At 40.6% G+C, this 15,626-nt stretch overlaps 1 protein-coding gene and 1 long non-coding RNA gene across 3 annotated transcripts in view; one reads left to right on the top strand and one right to left on the bottom strand.

Moving 5' to 3' along the window:
* Positions 1-782: 782 nt before the first annotated feature.
* On the bottom strand, positions 783-3,966 carry LOC123956680. The gene is made up of 3 exons (XR_006821600.1): positions 3,711-3,966; positions 2,218-2,285; positions 783-2,111 (listed from the first exon to the last, which is right to left on the bottom strand). It is a non-coding gene; the product is annotated as an uncharacterized LOC123956680 (long non-coding RNA).
* Positions 3,967-5,195: 1,229 nt separating this feature from the next.
* LOC123956477 (low-density lipoprotein receptor-related protein 1-like) overlaps positions 5,196-15,626 on the top strand; it is a 101,521-nt gene continuing 91,090 nt past the window's right edge. For both annotated transcript variants that reach the window (XM_046028685.1, XM_046028684.1), the window contains exon 1: positions 5,196-5,784. In XM_046028685.1, the coding sequence (XP_045884641.1) occupies positions 5,688-5,784 (97 nt within the window). In that variant the 5' untranslated portion in view covers positions 5,196-5,687. The remainder of the gene's footprint in view (positions 5,785-15,626) is intronic.

Here is a 15,626-nt window from a genome sequence, read left to right as displayed (position 1 = left end):
ATTGTAAGTTAGTTTGGTAAAAAGTGTCAGCTAAATGAGGAAATGTAATGAAATCAATGTAATGAATGTTGTCAGTGATAGGAAAGGTTGCATATAATAGGTAACATTTACATTCTTACACATTTGTCCTTTAATTGTTTTTCTCCTCAATTGATTTATACATTTTCTGAAGGAAAGAGATGTGTTTGTGAAAATATGTAAAACAGAGTTTAGTACACATATAGATGTGAATATGAACCAGACTAATGTCTGACCTTTGAAATGAAAGTGATGTTTGTAAGGACCCTGGACTGCTCTCCACCAGGATGCCTGTCATCTGTGTTATGCTTCCATCTGCTGGTAGATGGTGTTAAACGCTACTCCTGGCTGACTGGCACAGATCACCACCTTCCCTTAGATGAGCCCAAAAAAACAAAAACAGTGAAAAACTGAAATGTGAGCTGTCCTGTGTACCTTAATAGCTCAATATTCATTCTATGTCTTCACACATTGTCAGTGGTTCTTGAGTTGTGAGCCTTTCAATAGAAGAGTGATATTCCCTTCTCACATTTGTTCCATTTAAAGATTAGAGAAAAGTAACAAAACATTATTTGTAAATTTATGTGGCAGATTTTTGTATTGTATTATTTTACTGTGATAGTCATTCTGGGACCCCTTAGATTCATCTGGCAACTGCTTGTGGGAGTTCCCAAATCCCAGGTTGGGAACCACTGCTTTAAGTAACAGACATGAATGCCAGATAAAGGACAAATCATACAACACTCAACATAAACTTTAAAGTTATGGACATTTATAGAGATACAGTAAGGATGACAGACATTGACAATGGGGTAAGTGAAGGAAATACCCTGAAGCAAGGGACCAACAAACAAACATAAAACTTATAGTTGAAATTTATTTGATCCAGATACATTTTATCTAAATGCAAGTCATCCCTCTCTTTCCCTGTCTGTCTCTCCTCTCCCATCTCTTGATGTCTGCAGCCTGGATGAATATATATGCCAAATGTGACTGAACATTTCTCAACACGTCAGCCCTGTGACTAGTGAAAGTAGCATTATCGAATTCTTACTGAATGGTGGAAACAAAACAATGCTTTAAGACAAACATTTTTGCTGTTAAAAAATTCCACAGAAATTGGGGAAACAGTGGCACCTTGCGGCAAACTTGCCAAAGAATTATGTAAAACGCTTCTGGGCAAAAGTGTGTGCGTCACACACATGTGCATGCCTATGGCGTGGTTGTGTGTGTGAGTTTGATGGTGTCTAAAAACATTCAGGATGACTGCTGTGTTTCTTCTGTTCATTAATTTTGAATCTAGTCTTTGTAGTTGTCTCTTTCCCTTTTCTCCCACTGGATGTCTGTTTTTAGTTAAGTTATGGCTGCGTGCAAGCCTTTGGTATGACAACATTTTTGGACTGGAGCTCAACATTTGACAGATTAGGAATTACTGTTGTGTGACTGTTGCTATGTGAGCCACACCAAAAGCACTAAAGTAAGTGCCTCCAGTCTTGCCAAACATCTCAGTGCAATTAAAACCATTAAAGGTAACAAATTGTAGAATTATAGAAATATCTGCCAACCCTGGTTGAATTAACACATAACAAAGCATGTTTAAAGTGGCATCTTGTCTGCTTCTTTAAGGGCTACAGCCTCATTTCAGAAAATAAAACAGATTCATCCTAAATGTGAGCTCATTAACAATAATATAAATAGAAAGTATTTTCGAGGCCCTAAAATCAAGACAAGATTTTTGAGATTTTATTTTCTCACAGCATCTCTGCAAAGTGTTTTTGCTGGATAGTCTGTGGTCACAACTCATTATGTGCTGACTCATTTTTCTCTTTTAAATTTTACCACAGTAAAAGAAATCTCTGACACAAAGGACCCATTGTTCTTTGAAATGTAATACTGGCAGTGTAGACCCACTAGGTGTCAGTGCTTTGCAGCATTTCACACAGGTCTGGGTGGCTGCAGTGGTCACTGTTGCCATATGCTTCTTGGAAGAAACACACTAAACTGATGGATAAATAATAGGCATGCAAAACAGCTTAAACAAGTCTGTCAAATTTGCCCATGATATGGATGTCTTTGAATGTTTGTGTTCCTGTCTGTGCAGCATTATCGGATAGAGAAAAACAAAAATGGATTAGTGCTTTTTTGGACATTAAAGATGCAAATATAATTTGACTAAAATCTCCTTTCATTAACACTTACTTATAAAACTCCATGCCCACCACTGCATTCCCTCCAGGTTTGATGGGTTGTGCCGGATGTTTCTTACTCTGAAATGGCAAGAGTGAAATTAAAAATGTCTGTGAAAAATAACTTTGAATCAAACGACTTGGATTCAGGTCAAACTCGAATCACAAGAAGTTAAAAAAATCATTAAAAAAAGTCTTCCAACTCGACACCATTAACTTGCAGCTTCACTTGAACTTGGCCTTGAATGATCTTGTTACTCTCCCAAAGCCCAGAGCAGAATAATCTTGGCCAGCAGAATAAAAATATTCAGAGCAAACATTCAGGCCAGTGTTTAAAGGCTGAAGGTCAGCAGCACTTGATGTACTTTTGAGTGAATGATTTTAACGGCAGGATTGTTTAAAGCATTGTTGAGAGAGAGGGGTAGGAAAGAAAGTGCTGGGTGGATGTGAGTTTGCTCAATTTGTGTTATTTAATGAGGAATGGATATATGATTGTTATTGTTGAGTGGCATGTTTTGAAAACAGCCCAAATCTTATTTCCTGTGTAAATGTTTCAGTGTTTTTAAGGATTGGATTACACGTCAGTTTGGAAAAAATGAAAGAACACATTTGTTTAAACATTAACTATTTATGTAATGCTACATTGATTTGATTATATTTCCATTACTTTGTCTGTGTTTATAGTTTGAAAGGACATTTCATGTGGTGAAAACACATTATGAAGTCTTTAGGACTCAAGGCCAGGGATTGGGATGTGACTTGAAATGAAAAATCAAAACAAAACCATCACAACGGGCATGTTATAAATGCACTTCCTCCATCTCCAGGGTGATTTAAAACATTCTTTCAGATAGCTTGTTTGTGATCATCGCGCAGTGTTATATAACGTGTCAAAATAATACAGTCAACACATGGTTAATTGTCTGCTGTTAGTGATAAGTTCTCTTATAACTACCAGTGGCCTTGTTCTTTTCTTACCAACAGTCAGCCAAGTTTTTTTGTTATAAAGCTTTAAGGGCCCTTATGTATCTCAGTTTCCATATTCTAGAGAAATATAATTCCCTCATGTTTAAACAAACAACTTGGAAATAAAAGGCTACACTTGGTCTCTGTTGATCCAGCACTGTCAGACTCAAGATCCATGATTTCATCCCCATTCATATTTAAATGGTATTTCACTTAAAATTGTAAATTGTAAAAAAAAAAAAAAAAATGTAAACTGCAATTTTATTAATCAAAAAATTCTAAGATTATAGCTTCAAATGCTCTTCTGCACATGAAGCTGTGTCTTTCTAAACCATCAGTTCTTGTCAGAGACACTTACATCACAAGATCTGTAGGACGATTTATAGAACAAGTGGTGGAATAAGTTCTGCTCCCCAACGTGCTCTTTTCAATTAAATAAAATGCCTACATGGACTTTTTGTGTTCATCAAATCATCCAAGAATTGTAACCTGTTCTACTGTGTTCTACTCTTTGTACACTAGTGATTAGTCATCACTTACCGGGCTGGACCCTGCAGCTACAAGCTGTTTGCACAGGACGGATATAAGGTGGTGGTGAATCCAAAATAACATTAGGACCCTGGAGTGTCTGGAGCCTCCTGCCAGGAATCTTAGCAGTGCACTGCAGCAGTGGTTGAAGCCTGTGGAGAAGCTTCTCTGTTTGTGAAAGCATTAAAGTGTTTTTTTGGGAGATTTTAAAGGCTAGAAGAGCCAAACCTCATGCCAAGGATTTGTGACCAATTTGGAGAACTGTTCAGAGAAGGGTCTGTGGGTGATGTTAGGCAATGTTGGACCTGCTGTGTTGTACAAACTAGAGAGCCTCAATATTTGAGCTGTTCAGCTGGAAGAATCTGTACTTTCCTTAGAAGGGAGGAGATCTGATATGGCTGAGGCCACATGGAGGCTGCATCCCTGGAAGGAGACAGTCCCTGAAATGGGCGCCTAATAAATCCAGATTGCTGCTTCACATCATAGTGTCCTATGAAGAATTCATAAGTCATGTAAATTAAATGGATCTACAACTACTTATATATATTACCCCCAAATGTAAAAGTACATGGGGATCCTAGTGGTTAGACTAAACAAAATTAAGAATGTGCCTTTTACTTTTGATGTTGTCAAATTAATTTTGAATACATTTATTTTTAAGCTGTATACTCAAATAGATTTTTATGAATTTCTCTTTTGGGGCGTTTTAAGCATCTCACTGTCACTATCAATTAATACACACATAAATAAATCCTTCTTCATGGTGTTTGTTTTGAGACTGGTTAGTTCGTAACTATTTTGTAGTCAGGCTTCTATTTATTTACCAATCTGATGACATATATTCTGATTATATAAATATAATTTCATGAAATCATTTTTTTTTCATTTGTAAAGTTTCAATTATTCCCCCTTTCTTGTTTCTAATTAAATGCTGACTTGATTAGCTGCTCCATAACCATATCAAAGCTCTGGAGGTCTTCCAAACTAGAGTTTAGAACATATCTAACACAGGTTAATTGGTAATTTGGGGGTTAGGGTAGTTAATTTCAGGGGTGCACATGTGCACATGAGCACAATGACTAAAGCAAATACTCTGAATAAAATCGTTTGGTGCTTGACTTTTTAAATGAAAAAGAAGAGAATCATCATCATTATTATTTCTTATTATTATTATTGTTGTTGTTTTTATTTCAGTGGGCCTACTAATAGTAGAAAGAACTTGATCTTCAATAGCAAACAAAGTTGCAAAATACTTGTTTTGAATTGGAAAGAAAAATAAATAGGCCTATATAAAATAAAGCTACATGGCATAGGCAGTAAATAACTAAAAGAGGGACTGAGGCAGATTCTAGAGCATTGTTACAGTAAGTTTACAGACAGAGAGTGTGATTTGATGGAGGTGGATGGTGGGGTGTCGGGAGCCGGAGAGAGGGGAGGGCCAGCCGAGCTGCTGCTGTTGCGACGTCACTCAGACCGCTGACTGACTGAGCTCCAGGCTACAGGCTCAATCTGTGGCCGCCAGCAGCAGCAGAGGTGGTGGGGAGGAGAGGAACATTTTGATCCGCTTCTTTATTTCCTCCCGTGGCTTCTTCACCGGGTCCGGGAGAACAAAAGACGGACAGCTGTATGATCAGAGGCGCCAGCTCTCCTTCATCTCGACTGCAAGCCAGGCTAGCTTGATGCTCCGTTCAGCCTGCTAGCCTTTGTGGCAGGGCTGTCCATGCATCCAAGGAGCCCTTAAGCAACCCGGGCTGGGAGAAGCCTCGGCTTTTTAAACATTTTTTATTGCCCTGACAGTCTGCAGAAAATATTCTCCAAGTGGGCAGACAGCAGCATCCTTGTCAGCTTCATTGCGCACCCAAAAAGCGGATTTCCAGTGAGGAGCATCATTGCCTCGGCACGGTTACACGTCGTTGCCTGTCTGCAACCTCCAGCTTGGCAGGACCAAAGAGGCAATTGATGACTAATATTCTTTCAAGATAAGCTACAATGTTGCGTACCACGGCCAACATGTTGGCAACAGGGTTGCTTTTCTTGGGATTGTTGCACAGTTTGGAAGTAATCGTTCCGGGAAGGGCTATTGATGGTAAGCAGTGCTGAATTACGGATAACCGGAGCCCTGTATAAAATGCTTAGAAAATCTACATAATAGTGTGTGCATGCTGATTATGACAGGATGTGTGTTGTTTTGTGTCTGCATGCAAGAAGTGTGGTCTGTGCCCCGAAGGAATGACTGATCGATTGAGTGGAGCAACGTGGAGGGGATGAAACCGAGGCGAGACAATTAAAAGCGGTCTTTTGTTTCTGTCTTCCAGTGCCACATGTGAATATTGCAATGTCACAGCAGTGATCACGCATTCCCTCCTGCGCATAGGCGCTCTCACACATTTACACTGACATTCAATAAGGAAATTGTACCAAAGGCCCTACTACCTACTTGAACCACTTGTTTACAGATCGATGCTTTTCTTTTTCTTTTTTTAAATTGGAGCAGCAGTCAGATACATTAGTTTCTGTTGCCTCAGTGACAGAAAGGTGTCATGTCTTAAAAAAGGTCCGCTTTGTAGCCTTCTTCCACTACAGAGTGGTGTGCTGACAGCAGTCATGCTATTCCACAATCATACAACGCTGTAATATTCCCATTACTCCGATGGGGAATTTAAGTGCCTGTGGGGTTTTTTTATTTCTTGCTGGAAAGTGCGCACAGTTGCTGAGTGATGCTTCATTTGGAGAATAGCCCAATCACTGTTTATTATAATGTTTACAGTTGTTTTTCCCTCTTCTATAAGCTCAGATATTTAGTGCTGCCATCAACAGGCATGTGTAGCAATGCGACACTGTTGTGTATGTGTGATGGTTCAGTGTATCGCCTGGGCTGCACAAGCAGGGTCCCCCCTGAATGCCAACAGTCATATTGTGATCTGCAGGCAGATTGTGAGCAGTTCACAACAGCTCCCCCTGCAACCTTGTGAACAGCACACCTTCACAGGCTCTAACAACTTCTGGAAACTATTAAGCCTCCCAGTCCCCACTCACACGCTCCTCTGTTTCCTAAGAAAGGAAAAGGGCGTTATCAAAGCGGAGTTGGTGGAGACAGATTTGTTTAATTATTTGAAGGTGAAAAAGAGAGTGTGAGAGTGTGAGTTTTGCAAAGATGTGATGCCTCTCATTCATCTTGGGGAATGTCTGACCTGTGCATGAAGGCTAAGCTCCTAATATTATTTTTAGATGACTTTAACTGGTAGGAAAATGTTTTCCAGTAAGGAGCACTAGCTGCTGTAATACTAACCGGGGTTCTAAATTTGACATTTCATTAAATTCAGTGGGACTTTTTACACGCATAACTGATTTGAACCACAAGCTGCATTCTGTGGGACTCATCGTCAGGCCATAAATGCTTCCCTCTGCCTTTGAAGTCATCTCATTGCACTTGGCAATCCAGTGCTGTGAGGTTCTTAGGGAGCAAAATCCACATAAATTACCACCTTGAAGATAGCCTGCAATCATCTGCAGTGTCTCCCTCCTCCTTGGTCTACAGTAACAGCAGAGAAATCCTGCCTTAAAGCAAACAGTTTCTGCCTCAATGCAATGTCATTGTTTTTAGTGAAATTTTCCTCCCTGTCAGTCTTAATACCTTGATTTGATGAGTCAGCCTTGTGCAGTATACCAGAGGAGATTGCCAAACCTTAGCTTGACTTGAAACTCCACTGGGATGCAGAGGCTGCTGTGCTTCACAGAGCCTCTCAAGGAAATTATTTTACAGTTGACATGGCTATTAGACTGAATGTGAGATTTAACAAGTAACACCGACATTTTGAAACCAGCCTTACTAGACCGTAGCCAACATGCCACTTGTTGTATAGGGAGCTAGAGTGCATGTAACTCAATTGCTTTTTGTACCTCTTTGATTGCCTTTTTGATTTTTAGGGCCCTTTGAACTACATATGTTGCTAGTAAAGCTTTTTCAGACATGCCTAGAACTATTCTTTTTCCATTTTCTAAACCCTTAAACACTTCTCTCACCGACTCAGTACTGTAGCCAGAGCAAAGACCCCAGGCCACCAACAAACCCTGAGTTTAATTGGGTCTAAACTGCTCTTTGTTTCCCAGAGGAAACGAACAGTCTCAAATTGTTCAGAAGGCGCTGCTAATTGGGGCCCCAGTGGAAAGGGTCCTGATGAAAGAATTCACATCATTTCACTCCATGAATGTACTGTAATGTCATTGCCAAAAGAGATCACTGGTCCTCAGAAATGGACAGTGCTGTCCCCCAAGGCTTTAAGTGGTAAACACCTTTCAATTGGATTATAAAAATGGAGAAATGTGTTTTCAGATTGTATCACCGAGGACAGTTGGAATAATTTCAACTTGAATCTTTTTATGTTTCACGCAGACATCCATTTAAATGTTTTTTGAAGTAAGTCTTCTGTATCTGAAATGCCTGGTTCCTCATTTCATGTTTACTTATTTTGCCTTTTTTTCCTCCCTTAAATGTTAAACTTCTTTATTTAAGCCACATCCTTGATAATAGAAGAAGCATAGGCTCCTTTCCCTTTTAATTAACTCACCATGCAGTGCTTCTCTTCTCCTGGCACTTTTCCCCTGTGGACTTCTCTGCTGTAACATTTGGTGGAGGCCTTAGATCTGGGCCAGCATTTGGCTGTTATTGGTGTGATACTGCCATTACAATGACATCCATATGGCCAAATGGTTACCACATTACTGTTCACTGACCACTGAGGGCAATATGGAAAACAGAGTACGTTTCTTTGGTCCTCGTTGCGGTTGACCATATGTCACACAAGCAGCATCTAAAAGCATGTGTAGACAAGCAGTTAATGTAAATAACAGAGAATGAGTATATTTAACACTGCTATGAGTATGTGGTTTAGATCAGTGCATAACTAAAAGAGCGGTGTTTGGTTGCTGCCTAAATACCTTATATGACACACTGAAAGCCAGCCACGGCTGCATAACTGAGTAGATATAAAATCCAGTACTTGGGTCAGCAGCTTTTCTTAGAGAAAAACAACTCAGAGGCTAAGTAAAGTTCAGTTTATTACACGGATGGTTTGTGTAGCAGAAAAGTAATAATGACATTCTATACTGCTGAAACTTGATTTCCAACACGACTTAACATTGGACAATGCAATTGACATCATTCCTGATGTACAATCTTATTGTCCTGGACGTATTCATTTGTAATGGTCACAGTAAAATTCTCCATTTCTGAAAACTGTTCCATTTATTTCTTCTTTTTTATTTTGTGAAAGAAAATACTGTATGATGAGCCTTAAAGGGAATAGTTTGATGTTTTGGAAAATGTGCTTATTTGCTTTTTTGCTGAGAGTTAGATGAGAGGGTAGATATAATACCATAACCCTCATGTCTGTCTGTTCAGCATGTAGCCTGCCAGCAGCCATTGGCATAGCTTAGCATAAAGACTAGAAAACAGCTAACCTGAAGGTATCAAAATACCTACCAGCCCCTCTAAGGCGACCAGCAGCGAATCCAGGAAGCAATTGCTCCTGGCCATGAAACAGACACAACGCCTTGTAAAATGGCAATTTTTAGTTTTTCACTTTGGTTTTACAGATTAAACAAATGAGATGTAACATGTTAATTAGTGAGGTGCTGGTAGGTGTTTTTTTTAACCTTCAAACAGAGCCAGGCTAGCTGTTTCCACTATGCTAAGTTAAGCTAACTGGCTTCTGGCTCCAGCTTTATATTGAACGGACTGATAGGAAATTGGCATCTTGTCATCTTACTTTGAGCAATAAAGCGAATAAACGTACTTGATAAAATGAATACGATTCATTGTTTTAACCAGCGACAGCAAGATGTTCCAAACTCATTCTGAGCGTCTAATACCAGCATTTAAAAATGTTCATACAAAAGACAGATTCTTTTGTTTGAAAACGCTGATGAAAAATTAAAAAAGCTGGCATTTCCTATCGCTAAAGTGCTCTGGGTAAACTTGGCCAGGCTTTTCAGAACAGCCTGGTGACCTGCTTTAAAGTTATGACCCACTGATTGAGATACACTATCTAGATGGAGCTATTTAAGGAATGGAGATCGGTCCTAGGAGGAGCTCTGAAAGATATGAGCAGAAACCTGCTAGGCTGCTATCATGAACCCGCACATGTATATTCACAATACATTTGCCAGCCACCTTTGACACCACAGCCATCAATACGTGCAGGTAGGTTCTGAAAAACAAATCCCTGGTGACAGCAGGCTCAGAAAAATGCGAGGTCTACCAGAAGTATTTGATTTGCAGCTTAGACCTGTTGTTGGGGTGGAGGCTGTATTGCCTGGACAATCTTATTCAAATTATTTCTGGGGAAACAGAGAATTCACTGAGAGCAGACAGCTGAACGTAAAATGTGTATGAGTGAGCAGGATGCTTGGTTAACTTATTGTGAGTCCATGTGCAAAGAAAGCCATGCTTTGATTTCATTACCTTATCTCACTTTAGTTTTAAGTGAGAAGCACTTTCCTATTGAATATACTTATCTTGACATACAGCCTATAGATGAAGCAACATACATTTCACTTTATGACGTTACAGCAGCAGCCACTGTTATCAAGGGAGACCATACTCCCTTGACAATTCACAATTGCTGTGTTGTTTTTATACTTGACCTCAAAAGAGCAACTTTATTGTATTTCTGTTCTTTTTAACTGTATATAATATACCAATACTAACTATTCTTTATTTAAGTATCAGGAACCTATATTCAACCTTTACGACCTGATCACGCGGATAGAAAGCATGGGTTTAAATTGCTCCGCTGTGTCAGTCTGAGAGGGCTGTTTGTGTTGATGCATCAAGCTGTGTCCCCGATTTGTCAGGTTGCTCTTGCGCAGTGAAGGCTGTATCACTTATTGTTGCTGCATAAATGTGAACCAAAACATGAATGTATTCAAATCATTACTGATGTCACTTGATAAAATTCCAAGTGTCATATTACTTGCCTGTTGCGAACATTGTTAAGAACTAATTTCAGATCGATGTAATCACTTTTTGTTTCCAAATCTGGTTTCGCTCTAAGATAAAAACAGTCTATTTTCAGCAATACAACAAATACATTCATTCATATCCGTTGAAGCCTCTGCTACAGGGTTTATTCACTGACATCCATTCATTTCAGGGACAAAAGTGTGACAGAGCAGACTAGCACCTATTGTCGATTACTTGTGAATTCATTCCCCGTAGGAAGAAAATTGAACCTCACAAACAGACCTCATTCTTCTCTGCAGTATGCGTCTAACCTCCACAATTCAACATCCCTAATAGTCCACGCAGATCTATCCTGTTGAACCTTTCCAGACTGCAAAGCTCTAACATTAGAGGTCATATGTTCCACATGCAAACAATACAACATACTTACATGCAACACACACATGCTCAGTCACATCAGCACCAATGGTCACTATTCATGCAACTGAGATTTAGATTTATTCCAAAACTAATAATCCTAAACACAAAGTACGCAACCATAACCTTAACATAAGCCTAATTGTAACACTAATCCCTCAAGCAGGCATTCACCCTTCACTCTGTGGCAGAAATCTCCCCACATGGCCTCACAGTATGGGTGAGAAACATTTTTAAGGTAAATCTCTACAGATATAATTCTGAATTTTGTACACCATTTTCAGGCAATTCACATTTTCTGTGGAAGATTTCCCACACTCAACTGCATGTGTGTGGGCAGTGGGGTCTCTCTGATGATGTGCATTGTGTGATTTGGGGAGGAGAATGGGTAGCTTGCTCGACTATTCTTAGCCTCCACACACCATTACTGAATTGAGTATATACTGTCAAATTTATCTGCCAAATGTAAGGCTACAGCCAGCAGCAGGTTAGCTTAGCTGAGCACACAGACTGGAAACGGGGGTAAACAGGTGGCCTAGCTTTGAAGAATAGTAAAAAACAATTGCTATATTTGGCCAGAGCTAGGCTAACAGTTTCCCTGTTTCTAGTCTTTGTGCTAAGCTAAGCTAACTGGCTGCTGTATGGAGCCTTACATTTAACAGAAAAACATAAGAGTGGTATCGATCTTCTTACACTCCCTCAACATAAAGCTCTTTGACCGAAAGTGCTTCTAACTATCATGTCTGCTCGTTTCAAATGGATTGCTTCAAAAGTCTGGAAGGGCGGCATAATATTATTCACAAAAACAGTAATTAGGATTTACTGTGTTACCTATCAAGTCTTGTTCGGCTACTTCAGCACATGGATAGTAAATGTGAGAGAACGTTCTAGAGAATCTAGTCTTGTTCCATGGCGCTCATGCGTCACACTGAGACTTCAAAACTTGTACTGGTCTTATGAACTAAAGAATTTCAGATAATCTTCTTTAATATGTTTCCCTCGGCAGCATGCTAAGTAGGCTTAATTGTCATTTCTCTCCCTGTGCAGCTACGTACAGCGTGTGCTCTGGTGGTTGTGTGGCAAAGGGATTTGTCTAAACTGACTAACTTGATAATGGCGGATCACACCTTGTGGTTTTCTGCTTGGTCCCCACTCTGCTGCTGAATTTGATTTAATCCTTATGTGGAAGTGAACGAGGTTGTAGCTTCCTGCCTCTGAGCTCTAAAACTGACTCTAGTACAAATTGCAGTCATAGTTGATTTCCACTCTGGGGCCGAGTGTGGTGAAACCTCAGCCACACATCCAAATAGCTCTTAATTTAGTTCACATTTGATTACTCTGCTTTGATTATTGAGGCTTGTGTACTGTAGATTGACTGAGTTTGTGCTCAGATCTGACCTGTAAACTCCAGACACAGGCAAAACTGTGTCGTCCTGCAAGACGGAGCCCCATTTTACTTGGCAGCTATCACCAGACATGAGCACATTCCTGATGTTAATTCTCCTCAGCTCTAAGTGCATGCATAACACACATTTACATAGACTTAAAAAAAAACACAGATACTGTCTTAGAAACACACAAAACATCTCATAAAAACATGATTAAATGATTAAATCAAACATTCATCCAGTGGGTGAGCCGTTGAGCGGCTATACACGCAGACAGACACATTGCCAAACGTTTACTCTTGTTGCCATCTTTCAAAATATTAATATAATAATGTAGGTGGCTGCTATTTAAACATGAGTATGCTTTGTATCCCTTTCCCTGTGATAATTATGTCTAAATTCTGCAGTCGTGGAGTATTCAGATCCTTAAGTCAAAGTAGTAGTACTGTGAAAATACTCCAGGTCCTGAACGTTCTTAATTAAAAGTATTATCAGCAACATCAAAAGTAAAACTGTTCATATTGTATATTGTATATACTGTATACCAAATCCACCTACCTCAAGTACATAACTACCTGTTGGAAGCTCCGTCTTAAACCGGACTCTTATCCAGTTTTAATCCACACTTTTACGGGGTTTTTTTATATGCTTTTGATTTAACTTAAGTTTTTTACGTGGGTTAAGGATTTTAGTCATCTGACATGGATTTTAAGCTAGATGACTGTAAAAACGCTATCAACGCTACTGATCACAACAAAGCTCCGGCGACTAACGTTATGCTAGCCAAGATAACTCTGCCTCATGAGGACTGCATACTCCTTAAGAAAGCGAACAAAAAGATTGCTGACCTTATGGAAGACATCCGATGACTTTCAGAGGAACTCAAAGAGAAAGATACCCTGCTGACTGGTTTTATGGATGTGGCTTCAGTACAAGCCAAACAGATTGTTTCTCTTAGCACAACCGCTAACATCCAGGACACCGTGCTATGGGACCCCTCTACCCTTCCGAGGCTTTCCTCCTGCTCGACTCCGAAGCATCAGTCAACCTGGGCTGAAGTGGTGGTCCGTGGCTGCAAGAGAGGCTCGGACGGGGCTGCCTCTCCTCCTCAGCCCTGTCTGACGACACTCCGGTCCATCCAGTGGATGCACCTGCGGCTTCGAGTCTCCCTGATACGGATATTTTTCGGCGGATAGTGCCGGCCGACACTGTTGCATCTCCTCCACTGGCTACATCTCCTGCACTGGCGGCAAACAGTGATCGGCTGAGCCACCGGTCTGCCGCTGGGTCTGCCGCTGGGCCTGATTGGCAAAAACCTCCGCTTCCTGACGTAGGATCCTGAAGGAGGCTGTGCTCAGACGCTCCGGACGCTGTCTCAACCCTGCACCGTAGGGTAGCCCTTCTCTCAGGTCTGTTACTGCTACTCCAACACAACACTCGGCAGCTCACACACTCCATCCTCAGTCCGTACGCAGTGTTGAAGCAGATTCTGCTCAGTCCTGCTCTGGAACCCTACAACCGGCATCTCCTCATCCCCTTTTCTCCCCAACCACACTAATAATTGGTGACTCCATAACCAGAAACATTCGTTTCTTTAACGCTACCACTCACTGCTTCCCCGTTGCCACCACGGGGGACATTTTAAAAAAACTCCAGGACCTAATGCCATCGCTCCCGTCCTCCATCACAAGAGTGATAGTCCATGTGGGAACAAATGACACAGCTCTTAAGCAGTCTGAGCTGACAAAATTAGATTTTAACCGTCTTTTTAACTTTTTAAAGCAGTGTGGAAAGTCCGTTTTTATCTCTGGTCCCATTCCCACAGTTGGTCGCGGTGCTGGCCACTTCAGTAGACTCCTTGGCCTCCACGCCTACAGGGCTCACGGTGTGTGTTATGTCGATAACTTTAATATTTTCTGGCAAGGAATGTTTCTTTTTAAGACAGACGGACTTCACCCAAACAAACGGGGCTCAGAAATGTTAGCTGCTCACATACAGCATGTGTTGCGGTCCACACATGACTTACGTGAATGACTCATGCAGCACACCTGTACACACCACCGGTCACTGAACCGCCTGGAGGATTTTTATCAGAACTTCCTGAATTTTTATCTACTCTGGTTTTAAATTATGACAGAATTAAATTATGACAGAATTGTTCTTTGTGGCGATTTTAATATTCACGTTGATGACCCCACCAATGTTAATGCAACTGACTTTTTAAATATGGCCACTTCTTTTAACTTCAAACAACATGTCAAAGGGCAAACACATAACTGTGGTCATACACTGGACTTGGTTTTTACCCTGGGTGTCAGCATTTCCTCTGTGGAATTAGTGGACATGACCATATCTGACCACAGATGTATTGTTTTTAGCTGCGATTCGCCTGTTACTCATGCCGCCTTACCAAGCTCCGTGTGTTCTCGCATCTTTAATGAACAAAGTGTTTCAAAGTTTTGCACATTCTTTCAGAGCCAAAGCCAACACCTGCACCAACAATCTGGTCGATCGCTTCAATCATATCTGCTTGTTGTCACTAAATATTACTGCTCCTCTAAAGGTTAGACCTACGTCTAAAGCTAGTAAGCAACCCTGAATATATGACAGCATTCGCAGCCTAAAAAGGGAATGCAGGAAAGCAGAGCGCAGATGGAAAAAAATCCAGTTTCCAAGTCCATTAGCTCAGTCTGAAGGATTTATTAATTAACTACAATAACATGGTTAAGGATGCGAGAACACACTATTTTTCTGAACTCATTACTACACATAAACACAATCCCAGGTTTCTGTTTAAGACTGTGGATCAGCTGGTAAACCCAACCCCTCCTTGTTCCTCAGCTGGAAGTAATGATGACTGTGAATTGTTTTTATCTTATTTTACCAATAAGGTGGTGTCAATCAGAGCCTCTATTACCCCCACGGCCTCTTACTCAGAGGTCCCTCTCCAGCAACAAGAGAGTTTTAACCAGTTTTATCCCATCGACTTTTAAAAACAGTATCACAAATGAGAGTGTCCTCCAGCCCACTTGATGTAATACCTACAAAGTTTTTACTGAAAGTAAAGGATTCTGTTGGGCCCCATTTGATCTCTGTTTTTAACAGCTCCCTATCTACTGGTTGTGTCCCTGATTATTTTAAAACGGCTTGCGTGAACCC

The sequence above is a fragment of the Micropterus dolomieu genome, linkage group LG18 (genome assembly GCF_021292245.1).
Source record: "Micropterus dolomieu isolate WLL.071019.BEF.003 ecotype Adirondacks linkage group LG18, ASM2129224v1, whole genome shotgun sequence".
Taxonomy (NCBI): domain Eukaryota; kingdom Metazoa; phylum Chordata; class Actinopteri; order Centrarchiformes; family Centrarchidae; genus Micropterus; species Micropterus dolomieu.
Note: the sequence above shows the minus strand (reverse complement) of the source record. Positions and strands in the feature narration are given on the sequence as shown.